The 15269-nt window shown below is 36.8% G+C and overlaps 1 protein-coding gene across 2 annotated transcripts in view; it reads left to right on the plus strand.

Annotated features, from left to right (window-relative positions):
- SLC49A4 (solute carrier family 49 member 4) overlaps window positions 1-15269 on the plus strand; it is an 89930-nt gene that overhangs the window by 57125 nt on the left and 17536 nt on the right. Inside the window, exon 8 of one of the 2 annotated variants that reach the window (XM_036883491.2) lies at window positions 13316-13498. The exons of the other annotated variant lie outside the window; for it this stretch is intronic. Coding sequence (XP_036739386.1) covers window positions 13316-13498 — 183 coding nt within the window. The remainder of the gene's footprint in view (window positions 1-13315; window positions 13499-15269) is intronic. 2 annotated transcript variants of the gene reach the window in all.

A 15269-nucleotide genomic window follows, 5' to 3' on the forward strand; every position in this document is an offset into this window, starting at 1 on the left:
ATACCTCATTGTGGTTTTAATTTGCATTTCTCTGATGACAAGCGATGTGGAGCATCTTTTCATGTGTCTGTTGGCCATCTGAATTTCTTCTTTAGAGAACTGTCTATTCAGCTCCTCTGCCCATTTTTTAATTGGATTATTTGCTTTTTGTTTGTTGAGGTGTGTGAGCTCTTTATATATTTTGGATGTCAACCCTTTATCGAATCTGTCATTTATGAATATATTCTCCCATACTGTAGGATATCTTTTTGTTCTATTGATGGTGTCCTTTGCTGTACAGAAGCTTTTCAGCTTGATATGGTCCCACTTGTTCATTTTGCTTTTGTTTCCCTTGCCTGGGGAGATATGTTCGTGAAGAAGTCACTCATGTTTATGTCCATGAGATTTTTGCCTATGTTTTTTTCTAAGAGTTTTATGGTTTCATGCCTTACGTTCAGGTCTTTGATCCATTTCGAATTTACTTTTGTGTATGGGGTTAGACAGTGATCCAGTTTCATTCTCTCACATGTAGCTGCCCAGTTTTGCCAGCACCATCTGTTGAAGAGACTGTCATTTCCCCCATTGTATGTCCATGGCTCCTTTATTGTATATTAATTGGCCATATATGTTTGGGTTAATGTCTGGAGTCTCTATTCTGTTCCACTGGTCTGTGGCTCTGTTCTTGTGCCAGTACCAAATTGTCTTGATTACTGTGGCTTTGTAGTAGAGCTTGAAGTTGGGGAGCGAGATCCCCCCCACTTTATTCTTCCTTCTCAGGATTGCTTTGGCTATTTGGGGTCTTTGGTGGTTCCATATGAATTTTTGAACTATTTGTTTCAGTTCATTGAAGAATGCTGTCTGTAGTTTGATAGGGATTGCATTGAATCTGTATATTGCTTTGGGCAGGATGGCCATTTTGACGATATTAATTCTTCCTAGCCAGGAGCATGGGATGAGTTTCCATTTGTTAGTGACCTCTTTAATTTCTCTTAAGAGTGTCTTGTAGTTTTCAGGGTATAGGTCTTTCACTTTCTTGGTTAGGTTTATTCCTAGGTATTTTATTCTTTTTGATGCTATTGTGAATGGAATTGTTTTCCTGATTTCTCTTTCTATTAGTTCATTGTTAGTGTATAGGAAAGCCACAGATTTCTGTGTGTTAATTTTGTATCCTGCAACTTTGCTGAATTCCGATATTAATTCTGGTAGTTTTGGAGTGGAGTCTTTAGGGTTTTTTATGTACAATATCATGTCATCTGCAAATAGTGACAGTTTGACTTCTTCTTTATCACTCTGGACTCCTTGTATTTCTTTGTTTTGTCTAATTGCCATGGCTAGGACCTCCAGTACTGTGTTGAATAACAGTGGGGAGAGTGGGTATCCCTGTCTTGTTCCCGATCTCAGAGGAAAAGCTTTCAGCCTCTTGCTGTTCAGTATGATGTTAGCTGTGGGTTTATCATATATGGCCTTTATTATGTTGAGGTACTTGCCCTCCAAGCACATTTTGTTGAGAGTTTTTATCATGAATGGATGTTGAATTTTGTCGAATGCTTTTTCAGCATCTATGGAGATGATCATGTGGTTTTTGTCCTTCTTTTTGTTGATGGTGGTGGATGATGTTGATGGATTTTCGAATGTTGTACCATCCTTGCATCCCTGGGATGAATCCCACTTGGTCATGGTGTATGATCCTCTTGATGTATTTTTGAATTCGGTTTGCTAATATTTTGTTGAGTATTTTTGCATCTAGGTTCATAAGGGATATTGGTCTGTAGTTTTCATTTTTGGTGGGGTCTTTGCCTGGTTTTGGTATTAGGGTGATGTTGGCTTCATAGAATGAGTTTGGGAGTATTCCCTCCTCTTCTATTTTTTGGAAAACTTTAAGGAGAATAGATATTATGTCTTCTCTGTATGTCTGATAAAATTCCGAGGTAAATCCATCTGGCCCGGGGGTTTTGTTCTTGGGTAGTTTTTTGATTACCACTTCAATTTCGTTGCTGGTAATTGGTCTGTTTAGATTTTCTGTTTCTTTCTGGGTAAGTCTTGGAAGGTTGTATTTTTCTAGGAAGTTGTCTATTTCTCCTAGGTTTCCAGCTTGTTAGCATATAGGTTTTCATAGTATTCTCTAATAATTCTTTGTATTTCTGTGGGGTCCGTCGTGATTTTTCCTTTCTCGTTTCTGATTCTGTTGATGTGTGTTGACTCTCTTTTTTCTCTTAATAAGTCTGGCTAGAGGCTTGTCTATTTGGTTTATTTTCTCAAAGAACCAGCTCTTGGTTTCACTGATTTTTTTTCTATTGTTTTATTCTTCTCAATTTTGTTTATTTCTTCTCTGATCTTTATTATGTCCCTCCTTCTGCTGACCTTAGGCCTCATTTGTTCTTCTTTTTCCTATTTCCATAATTGTGACATTAGACTATTCATTTGGGATTGTTCTTGCTTCTTTAAATATGCCTGGATTGCTATATACTTTCCTCTTAAGACTGCTTTTGCTGCATCCCACATAAGTTGTGGCTTTGTGTTGTTGTCATTTGTTTCCATATATTGCTGGATCTCCATTTTAATTTGGTCGTTGATACACTGATTATTTAGGAGCATGTTGTTAAGCCTCCATGTGTTTGTGAGCCTTTTTACTTTCTTTGTACAATTTATTTCTAATTTTATACCTTTGAGGTCTGAAAAGTTGGTTGGTAGGAATTCAATCTTTTGGAATTTACTGAGGCTCTTTTTATGGCCCAGTATGTGGTTTATTCTGGAGAATGTTCCATGTGCACTTGAGAAGAATGTGTATCCTGTTGCTTTTGGATGTAGAGTTCTATAGATGTCTATTAGGTCCATCTGTTCTAGTGTGTTGTTCAGTGCCTCTGTCCTTACTTATTTTCTGTCTGGTGGATCTGTCCTTTGGAGTGAGTGGTATGTTAAAGTCTCCCAAAATGAATGCATTGCATTCTGTTTCCTCCTTTAATTCTGTTAGTATTTGTTTCACATATATTGGTGCTCCTGTATTGGGTGCATATATGTTTATAATGGTTATATTCTCTTGTTGAACTGAGCCCTTTATCATTATGTAGTGTCCTTCTTTATCTCTTGTTACTTTCTTTGTTTTGAAGTCTATTTTGTCTGATACTAGTATTGCAACACCTGCTTTTTTCTCCCGGCTGTTTGCATGAAATATCTTTTTCCATCCCTTGACTTTTAGTCTGTGCATGTGTTTGGGTTTGAGGTGAGTCTCTTGTAAGCAGCATATAGATGGGTCTTGCTTTTTTATCCATTCTATTACTCTGTGTCTTTTGATTGGTGCATTCAGTCCATTTAAGTTTAGGGTGATTATTGAAAGATATGTACTTATTGCCATTGTAGGCTTTAGATTTGTGGTTACCAAAGGTTCAAGGTTAACTTCTTTACTACCTTACTGTCTAGCTTAACTCACTTATTGAGCTATTATAAACAGAGTCTGATGATTATTTCTCTCCCTTCTTGTTTCTCCTCCTCCATTCTTCATATGTTGGGTGTTTTGTTCTGTGCTCTTTTTAGGAGTGCTCCCATCTAGAGCAGTCCCTCTAAAATACCCTGTAGAGGTGGTCGGTGGGAGACAAATTCTCTCAATTTTTGCTTGTCTGGGAATTGTTTAATCCCTCCTTCATATTTAAATGATAATCGTGCTGGATACAGTATCCTTGGTTCAAGGCCCTTCTGTTTCATTGCATTAAATATATCATGCCATTCTCTTCTGGCCTGTAAGGTTTCTGTTGAGAAGTCTGATGAGAGCCTGATGAGTTTTCCTTTCTAGGTTACCTTTTTTCTCTCTCTGGCTACCTTTAATACTCTGTCCTTGTCCTTGATCTTTACAGTTTTGATTATTATGTGTCTTGGTGTTTTCCTCTTTGGGTCCTTTCTGTTGGGATTTCCGTTTGCTTCCATAGTCTGAACTATTTCCTCTCCCAGTTTGGGGAAGTTCTCAGCAATTATTTCTTCAAAGATACTTTCTATCCCTTTTTCTCTCTTCTTCTTCTGGTACCCCTATAATGCGGATATTGTTCCTTTTGGATTGGTCACACAGTTCTCTTAACATTGTTTCATTCCTGGAGATCCTTTTATCTCTCTCTTCGTCAGCTTCTATGCGTTCCTGTTCTCTGATTTCTATTCCATCAATGGCCTCTTGCATCTTATCCATTCTGCTTATAAATCCTTCCAGAGATTGTTTCACTTCTGTAATCTCCTTCCGGACGTCATCCCTTAGCTCTTGTATATTTTTCTGCAGCCCCGTCAGCATGTTTATGATTTTTATTTTGAATTCTTTTTCAGGAAGACTGGTTAGGTCTGTCTCCTTCTCAGAGGTTGTGATTTTGGTCTGTATCAAATTCTTTTGCCTTTTCATGGCGATAGAGAGAGTTTGCGGAGCTGGCGCAAGTGACAGCTAGGAGAATGTCCCTTCTTCTTGGTTTGTGGCCTTCCTCTCCTGGGAGAACAGCGGCCTCTAGTGGCTTGTGCTGGGCAGGTGCGTGCAGACAGGGCTTCTGATTCTTGCCCCAGCCACTATGGAGTTTAGCTCCGCGGTTGCTGTGGGCGTGGCCTGCCTCTGGCTGCCGCTCTGATATGGCGGAGCTGCGTCGGAGGGGAAACAGCCGGGAGGCTGTTTACCTCCATGAGGGTCCTCCAAGCTGCCCTGCTGCCCAGGAGGTTAGGGTGCCCAGAGTTCCCTGGGATTCTCAGCTGCTGGGCTAAGTGTCCTTGGATGCTTCTGTCCAGCAGTGGGGTCCTTGTCCCTTTAAGACTTTCAAAAAGCACTCGCTTTTCTTTGTCCCAGGGGTGCCGGCTGCAGGGACCCGCTCACAGGTCTTACTGTCCTGCTTCTCTAGTTTCCAGCACCCCACGCATGCACTGTATCTGTGCTCTGGTGCAGATGGCTAGGGCTGGGTGTTTAGCAGTCCTGGGCTCCCTCTCCCTCCCCACTCTGACTCCTCTCCTCCCGCCAGGAGCTGGGGTGAGGGGCGCTTGGGTCCCGCCTGGCCGCGGCTTGTATCTTACCCTGTTCATGAGGCGCTGGGTTCTCGCAGGTGTGGATGTAGTCTGGCTGTTGTCCTGTGTCTTCTGGTCTCTCTTGTAGGAAGAGTTGTATTTGTTGTATTTTCAAAAATATATGTGGTTTTGGGAGGAGATTTCCGCTGCTCTACTCACGCACCATCTTGGCTCCCCTTCATCTCTATTGCAGTCTTTTCGTAGTTCACTTACTGTGATACTATTTTTCCATTTATATATTTTTTAATTGAAGTATTATTGATATACAATCTTACATTGGCTTCTCGTGTGCAACACAGTGGTTCAGCAGTTTTACACACATTATTAAATCCTCATCCCTGCCACTGCAGTTACTATCTCTCAACATAGGAAAATGTTACAGAATTATTGGCTATATTCTCCATGCTGTACTCCCATTCCTGTGATCAACTTACATTATAACTGAGATTTCTGTGCCCCTTTATCACTCTGAACCCACCCCAACCCCTCCCCCATTGGTAACCACTAGTCACTTCTCAGTGTCTGTGTGCCTACTGGTATTTTGTTCATTTTGTTTTGTTTTTAGATTCCACAAATAAGTGAAATCATATGGAATTTGTCTTTCTCCATCTGGCTTATTTCACTTAGCATAATACACTCTAGGTCCATCCATGTTGTTACAAGTGGCAGGATTTCTCTATTTTTTATGGCTGAATAATATTCCATAGCGTTTATGTACCACATCTTTACCCATTCATCTACTGATGGACACTTTGGTTGCTTCTGTATCTTAGCTATTGTAAATAATGTGACAATAAACATAGGGGTTCATACATCTTTTCAAATTCTTCTAGAAATTTCTTCAGAAAAGTACTGGGTCATATGATATTTCTATTCTTAGTTTTTTGAGGAACCTCCATACTGCTTTCCACAGTGGCTGCAACAATTAATATTCCCATAAACAGTGTAGGAGGGTTCCCATTTCCCCACATCCTTGCCAACACTAGTTATTTCTTGTCTTTTGGATAGTGGCCATTCTAACTGGTATGAGGTGATATCTCACTCTGCTTTTGATTTTCATTTACCTGATGATTAGTAATGTGGGGCATCTTTTCATATGCCTGTTGGCCATCTGTATTTATTTTGAGAAATGTCTGTTCAGGTCCTCCATCCATTTTTTAATTGGGTTATTTGTTTTTTGGGTGTTGAGGTATCTCCGAGTTCTTTATATATTTTGGATGATAACCCCTTTTCAGATAAATCATTTACAAATATGTTCTCCCATACTGTGGGCTGACTTTTTGTTCTGCTGATGATGTCTTTTGCTATACAGAAGCTTTATAGTTTGATACAGCCATTTCTATGTATACTATCTTGTCATGTACAAACAGTGACAGTTTAAATTCTTCCTTACCAGTTTGAGTGTATCTCTTTATCTTATCTGATTGGCTTGCCTGATCAGATTATTATCACTATTGTGCAGAAGAAAAACTGGATCATTCCATTGCATGCTCATGGAAAGGCATAATATTTTAATATATGTACTTGCTTACGTGCATCTTCTTGGAGGCTGTTAGCAGCATGCTTTTATTTCCTTAGAGAATTTCAATATTTAAAATTGTATTAGGTCTTCATTAATTGAAGTATTTGCATAGGGCACATAATAAACTCATGACTAGGTAATGTGACTTTCAAAATATTAAAGCTTATTCTATAAACAAAAGTATGAAAATACATTATTCACCTTACCTGAGAACCAGCTGTTGAGTCATTAGTCACGACTTGCCGTCATTTTTCACTGAACAGATGAATACTTTGAAAATGGCATTTTGAAAAATGTTAGCACTTTGGTGTTAAGTTTGCTGAAACAATATAATTTGACCATTTAACAGAAGTTGCCTTGAGGGAGGTGTTTTATCTAATTCATTGCTAGAATGCTGATGGTGTTGTCAGGAACAGAGAGTGGGTGGAGAGTAAGGGGCATGATTAGCTAGTTACAAGCCCCTTGAGAATGACAGCTGACTACTAGCTGACTTCAAGTGATATCTGAAGAAAGCAAATATATTTGGTTATGTTGAAAGATGTGTAACATGTATAGGCTGGAGAGAGATTCTCTTAATACATTTTCATGTAATTCACCTTTATTAAGATAATTATGTCCCATTTTAATAACATGTGAAGAAATACAAACATACACTTGCCACAAAATGAGAGGGAAGTGAGAAAATTCAGAAAAAGATAACGAACATGATTAAAGAGATGCACACTTTTAAGGAAATTAGAGATATTAAGCTTTAAAGAAAGAAAGCTAAGGAGTGACAATTATTCTTTCAATTTTATGAACTGAAAGTGACTTATTCATGTTCATGACTATCTGATCAAGAAGGAAGAAATAGAACATGGATTAAAAGAAGAGAATGGATTTGTGAAAAATCTTAAATGTATAAGTCATGAAATGCTCACAGGGCCTATTGAGGAAGGTCCTGTAGTATTTTATACATGGTGATTTCCAAAAGAATTAAGTCTTCATCCAGAATCTGTGTTTCTTGAGGTAGAGAGCTTGACCGGTGATCAGCTAATGTTCCATGATTCAGTACTGCAAAACTCTAAGTAATTTGGGGGGAGCTTAAAAGTTACTGATAAGCCTGTACTTATGGTATCTGATATCACAACCAATCTCTACTCTAAGCTTGCTCTTACAAAGGATTATTCGTTTTTCTTCATTTCTGGGAGGTAATTACTTGGCCTTCCAGCTATAACGAACTCTAAATGTAACTGTAAACCTTTATAGGACTAAACTATGCCAACAAAGAGGCTGAACAAAGGACACCCACGAATTAATAACAAGCAGAAAGAAAATAATCGCCATTAACAAATATTGTAGCAAAATATGCCCATCTTCTTTTGGAACCACCATTTCATGTATTGTGTTTTTTAATTAGTGGCAGATCGTGAAGGCCACAGTCATCATTTTTAGGAAGAAAATGTGAGGCTGAGAAGAGAGTCACAGCTCAATAATAGAGAAGTATACGTCAGTGTAAGTGTACACATATAACGCATGTACTCCATATATTTAACATGCCCAAACCTGTGAAAAAACTATATAGTTTACAAACATTGTAAATATTTACTGTTTCTCTTTACATATGTGTCTTTATTTCCAAAGGGTATAATTTCACTTGCATCATTAAGATTGTAGAAATAGTTTTAATAAAGTTCTAATCAAATAATTTCCAGTTAACTTTCCAAATTTTGTCATAAAGTAAAAATTCAGTCAGTAACGTGCAGTAACAAAAGTTTATAATCAAGTGTGTTAATGTTATAAGCCTATTCTTTAGGGAAATTTATTGACTCTAATACTTAAAATAATTCATGATAAAGATTTATTATGTAATTTTATAATCTTTATTTCTTATTTATAATGCTTAATAAAACTGTATTATTCTTATCCACCTAAAAACCCTATAAGATTTTTGTTCTTAATATCCTAGTTAAGTTCTCTTCCTACATTTATTTAAATTTGTTGTTGATCTACTTAAGTGAACCTTAGTCATCATCTGATATAACTTATTCAATAAATGAATCTCTTCCATTAAAATCCAGATATCTGTCTGTCTGACTGCAACTTGAATACCTGATGAAAGAGGAAACATTCTTGTTTGTCCCCAGTGGGTCCTGGGAAATTCTTCCTCCTGCTGAGATAACGGATTTGGAGCAACATAGTTCCCAGAGAGCATAGTCAGCTCCCTCCCTCTTCCATTGGTGGCCCTCAGAACATTTGGACATAGCCGTCATATATGGCCTTAGCCTTTAATCTAAACATCCCCCAGTTCTACCACCTTCCCTCATCAGGTGTGGATTCTACACCACTGACTACATAGTCACTGTCCTCTAAACCTACCACAGCTTGTCAGGATCCTCCTTAGAACATATTACTAGGATTTAGCACACTTTTCCTGCTGCACTCAGCACCGAATACTGGGAGGCTGTTGCTTCTTTTGATTAGACCTAGCTTTAAAGGAATGAAGTATAATTATCTTCTTAGCGCTGTGCATATAAATGGCTGCTGAGCCAGTAGGTGTCCATCATATTCCTTTAGATTAGGAGTGATTTGAGGATAGAGTGCCCTATTTACTGACCCAGCACAGCAGCTTACATTAATAGACATCTGATAAATGGTTTTGAAGAAAGGCCTAAGTTTTCCCTATTATATACCAAAGCCGTAATTTTTGGACTCATTTTACATATATCATGATTAAAATTCATCTGTCTGTTTATAACCTTTTGGTGCTCTATTTTGGATTCTGTCATCTGTCTTAGGTGTAATCACTTCCAACTTGTATGCTGAATATAGATTTGGGAAGCATGCGTTTTGTGTCAATACCATTGAATAAAAGAAACACCAAGTTTTGTTTTGTTTTTCTCAATCTGACACATTGGCCTGATAGAAAGCATGCTAGATGATGTAGGCCTTAATTATACTATTTTTAGCACTACTGATTTACATTGTTTCTAAATAAGTCATTTGAACTTTTAGAACTTTTGTCACTTGTCTGTAAAATTCTGCATTGGCTGATAGGATGATTAAATATGATAATATGTTTGAAAGCAGTTTTACAATGTTTTAAGACTTTTATAACTCCAAGCTTTGAAGTTATTGTTTTTAATGGTATTGTAAGAATATCATTTAAATGTTGAGGGGAAATAGTTCCTATTCTTTCCTGAAATTTTGTGATTTGTTTTATATCCCTTGATCACCTAAGATTTGAGTGTTTTGGTTAATAAAAATGTATTTTTTACATAGTCTTATTTCCCTAAAGTTTAGGGATTTGGTTGGTCATTCAGAGCAGGGTTGAGATATAGCACTTTCAGGGTTATGATCCAATTAGTGTTCTTGAAATCCATCATTGTAGTTGTATTTTGTGCTAAACAGGACCTTCTGTTTTGAATTTTAAACTGTGGGTCTGTGAAATTTTATTAGCTTCTTTGAAAAAACTGCACCAGCATTGTATTTGTTCTGCTAAATTACATTGACATTTTAATTGAAAGGCAGTTTATTATAATTTTAGTATCAGTGTTACATAAAGTCATAGAAATATTTAACGATCATGTAGTTTGAACCCTCTCTGATGAGCAGGAAATTATCTTGTCTGCCTGACTTTTAATAGATGACATTCACCCACTGGATCTGCCAAACCAGTGTGTAAAGATACTGTAGCAGACTCTAAACTGAAAACTCAAGTGGAAGTCAAATTCAGACTCATAATAATCAGCGTCTAATGTATGCCTGTCCCAGAGCATTGGGAAGTATATCAAATCCCCCATTCTGATTTTGACCATCTTAATTTAACCCGTTCCTGATTCTTTAGTTTTTTTATGCTTTTGATTCTTTCATTTCTGTAATAACAAGCGATTTCAGCACATCCATCCAATGTAAAACAACCCCTTGGTCACCATTTTTATATAATACAAGAAATACCAAGAGGAGAAAACAGAGTCAAAATGCTTGCTTTTTGATTCCTGGTTTTCTCGGCCCATTTGTCATATGTATAATAGGAATTCTTATAAATGAAGTGAGAATATTGATGTCAAGGATTCTCCACCAAGGCTAACTTATGTGGCTTCCAGGTGTGGACCTTAATTCTGTGGTTCAGACATCATCACATATGTGATAAATGATAGCCATTTCTGAATTGACAAGGTGACAAATTCACATGAAGTGGACTGGGATCGGCTGCCATTTCATTAATTTACAAGGAAATTTCTCTTTTTCTATTTTGTTAAATAGGTAAGACATGTACATAGTAAGAAATTCAAATAGTAGTAAAAGGATATACAATGAAAAATATCTACTCTCCTATGACATCCAACTTCCCTCTTCGGAGGCAACCTTGAATGTCAGTTTCTAGTGTGTTTTCCCAGAGACTGTAAATTTACAAACAGGTGTGTGTATGTGAGTCCTTTTAAAAAATACAACACACTTTTCTGCATCTTTTTCACTTACTCAACTTAGATGTCATTAAGATCAGTATATACAGAGTTACTTTATTTTTAACAGTTTGGATGTTTGATACATTTTTAAACAACCAACCCCCTATTGGTGGACATTTAGCTTGTTTTTAGTCTTTTCTTACTACTAATCATAGTGCAGTGAGTGTTCTTCATATACTATACTTGTACCTACAGAGCTATAAGGTAAATTCCTCAAAGTGGAATTGCTGGGTCAAAGAGTAAGTGCATTGTTTATTTTGATAGACATTTCCAAATTACCCACCAGAAGATGAATTATTTACAGTTTTATCAATAGTGTTCAACAACAGTAGAAACTTTACCTTTTTAATGACAGATACTTAGGAAATCATAATCAGAAGATTCTTAATTAGCGTGAAATGAAGCCAAAGGAGTTGCATGATCCTGAGGGCTTTCCAGATGGGCCCCCTCTGCTTCACCAGGCTCTACTTTTCTGAGACATCCAGAAAGTATTGCTCATTTTTTATACCATGTTTGATAAAAATCAATGAAATCATATCTCTTTTCAAGACTTCATACTGAGAGGCCCTTTCAGTATGTCCCCACTATTACATTATCATTCTTTTACAACATGCAGTTATGCTGTCTATATGGATTACGACAATTTTTCATTTATTACATTTTAATTTGCCTGTTTACAATTACATGTGAGGTATATTTCCTTCAGAAATGAAAATGTTGAAAGATTATTTCCAAACATGTTTCCTAAAAGCAGGTAATTCTATCAGTGGTTTATGAATCCTTAGACCTGCTACTTGCTAGTTCTTAGGAGTTTGATTTTTCCTGTCATTTATTTCAATGTTTTCTTATTTTGTGCTCCTGGGTTGATCTGTGTTTGGGTTGGTAGCCATCTCTGCTCTGATTACCACTGATTGACTGATAAATTGTTATAAAATGTTTTATAGATAGAATACTATAGAAGCTACCAGTGACATCCCATCCCTACATTTCATAATGTACCACCAGTGAATCGTGTGAAGTAGAATGCATTGATTGATATATGTGGCTAGTCCAGCAAATATGCAGTGAACCTGAGGTGTTTTGTTTTTAAGAATCTCTTAAAAATTACTTCATGTTTTTAATGGCATTTATTGTAACTATCAGATGCTTTGCATGTAGTTCTGTGAATAGTTTAGTCACTGCTTTAGCCAGCAGTGTGTTCTTTATTCACTGTCATCCTTTTGGTCTGTATTTTCCTATGTATCTTCTATTCAAAGAAAGTCAACATAATCATCAGCAATTTGTGTTACTAGAATGTAATAATATTTTATAATTGTGAAAGCCTAGTGTAAATTGGAAGAGGAAATAATTGTTGAGGTTAATTGGAGAAGTTCTATTAGAAAAAAATAGATACTTTTTTTTTTAACTCCCTCAGCAATGTTGTGGACTGTTGGTGATTGCAATCAATTATGGCAAGTTCTGAAAATCTGATGTGGTCTTGGAATAATAAATATATAACTGATTTAGGGTAACTCCTCGCTTTCTGCAGTTCCTATACAGAAATCTTTTCCTTAACCCATACTTTTATTTAAAATATTTTCCTGATGAACTTAAAATAAATTCTACTCATTATCATAAGTGGGTATGATAGGAGATGTGTTTTAGGTTTCTAAATAGAATATCATTTTTTTCCCTCATTGGTTCAATTTTCACCTTCAAATTAAAAGTAATGAAGGTTTGCATATAGACAGTAGCCATGGTAGAAGTATTTGGAGTGGGATACATTTCCCTAAACAGTCTTCTTAGAACAAAAATAATGCCCTTATTCAAAGATTCCACAATAGAATAGGGTTAATAGGCTTTTTACTTACTAACATGGGATCCTAACCACTATTGCTTATACATTTCTGAGTGAAAATTTTTTCTGTGTTCCAAAATTATAAAAACATAATTGTTTCTTATATTTATTCTTAGATTTTTAAGTCCTCTTTAGAATTATAGAATGAGTGTAGATTTTGAATTAAGTTGCTATGTTTTATCTATCTATCCATTTTCCAGGAGTGTGACTGAGGGAGAAGGATCCTTTTTATTATATTATAGTGGTAAAATTGTTTCTGTGCTTGCAATAATCCACCAAAAAGGTAAAGCACCTAAGCTGGTCATCACTCAGCAGTAAAACCTCTACCCATCTGCTCCACAAAACCTGAGCAAAGAGCTGACAGCTGTGTGGTGCTTTGTCACACTTTATCAACTACCAGTGAAGAGATGGGATTCTAGAGTTGATACTTAGGAAAGAGACTATCAAGTAGGCCTCTCTGATATGACTCACTACTGCTACCTTGAGACTAAAATGTTTGTGTTTTTATTTTAGTGACACTGTACGCCTCCTGTATTCTCCTGGGAGTGTTTCTGAATAGCAGTATACCTATATTTTTTGAGCTTTTTGTGGAAACTGTCTACCCAGTTCCAGAAGGAATTACTTGTGGAGTTGTCACTTTTTTAAGTAATATGTTCATGGGAGTACTTTTATTTTTTCTCACATTTTATCACACAGGTAAGAAATTTGACTTTTTATTGCTGTCTCAATGTGTTGTGAGAGAGGTTTGTGGCACTGACACAAAGGGAGTTTATATGGAGAATCCTCACTAAGGCAAATTACTAATTTGCACTTTCACATGCTAATAAAAGAACATATCCTCAGTTGTTTTTCTTGAAGTGTATCCTAGCCTAATCTAATGCGCCCTCAGCTCCTACAGTTTCTGATTTAATTGACCTGGACTGGGGCCCAGCATTTGTATTTTTAAAAGCCCCCCAAGTGATTCTGATATGCAGGTGTTCTCATGGAGAACCGCTGGTACATTGTTTTTTTTTGTTGTTGTTGTTAATGTAGAATCTACTGTCTTAACATAGGGTATAAAGTAATGTCTGGGGCATAAATGTAGTTGAATGCCTTAGGGATGAATGAAAGGTCAACCAATGAGTATGTATTGTATATAGAACAGCACCATCCAATGGAACTTTTTATGATAAGGGAAATGATCTTTATCTGCACTGTCCAATACAGTAACCACTGGCCACATGAAGTTAGCTAAGGAATTGGTTTTTTATTTTATTTCATTTTAATTCATTTAAGTTTGAATTTAAGTAGCTACATGTGGCTAATGGCCACCAAATTGGTCAGTACAGGTATAGAGTGAAACAAAGGTTGAAGTTAGAACCCAGGGGTACACTTTTGAAGAAAAGAAAGATCCTTACAAAAGAGGAAGGAATGGGGTCCTGATACCAAGTGGAAGCCTTAGCCTTGGACAAAGGGATAGGAGAGAAGGTGGTGCACACCAGGCCCAGAAACAGATACTGTGCTGGGCAGATTATTGAAGGAGCTCCTTGACAGCAGCACCTTGCAGCTTAGAAGCCAGTTCGTCTATTGAGAGTTGGTGGAGAAAGGGCTTAAAGTAAGAATGAAGCTTTAAAGTAAACTTGGAGGGGGCAGGAGGAGACTCTGCAAGGACAGCTGGGACGATTGCTGGGCCTGCTGACGGCAGGCGCGGGTGGCGCTGAGGTCCATGGGTTATAGTGGCTCCCTATTGCACCATTTTTCAGTTTTTTTTCTAATAGTCCCTCTTCTGTGGTCCACATTCTGACTTAGTGTTTCAGAAAATTTAGGCTTAATTACCTAGGATTTCTTTTTACATGTTAAAGTAAGGATTTATACTTGTGATTCTTGAATATAAAGCTTTATTAATTTCTACTGGGTCTATAACCCATTCTATTCATCTTAAACAATCTAAATATTACTACCTCTTCCTGGTTGCTATTCTCTTAATTACTCATCAAATACTAAATTTGGATAATTTGTACATGGAAGAATATAATTTGTAAGATTCAGATGTAACAAATGCTCTAAAATGTGATACTCCAAGAGGCCTGATGATTGATATGAAACTTTCTGACAGGCTTATAATTGAAATAACCATGATAACCTTTTTGACTGGAAAATAAATTTTTGAAACTTCCAAAGCTGATAAAACAATCTGCCCTGGGTTTTGAAATTTTGGCATAGCACTTCTGCCTAATAAGAAAGCATCCAAATGATAAATTAATTCCTTAATGTAACAAACATCAAACTAGATTATTTCTATCAGTCAGTAATGCAGGTAAGTAGGTTTTAATTTTGTTAAACTTGATGAGAGTTTGGTTTATCACATGAAGTGGAGTGATATTAATGAAGTCAGACCACTCTTTACTGTCCCCCTGGAAACAAGTGTTTCCATTAGGGAAAATGCCTTCACCAGGTCTTAGACTGAGTTTTAGTCTAAGACTCAGTT

Source organism: Manis pentadactyla, chromosome 1, assembly GCF_030020395.1.
Source record: "Manis pentadactyla isolate mManPen7 chromosome 1, mManPen7.hap1, whole genome shotgun sequence".
Classification (NCBI taxonomy): Eukaryota; Metazoa; Chordata; class Mammalia; order Pholidota; family Manidae; genus Manis; species Manis pentadactyla.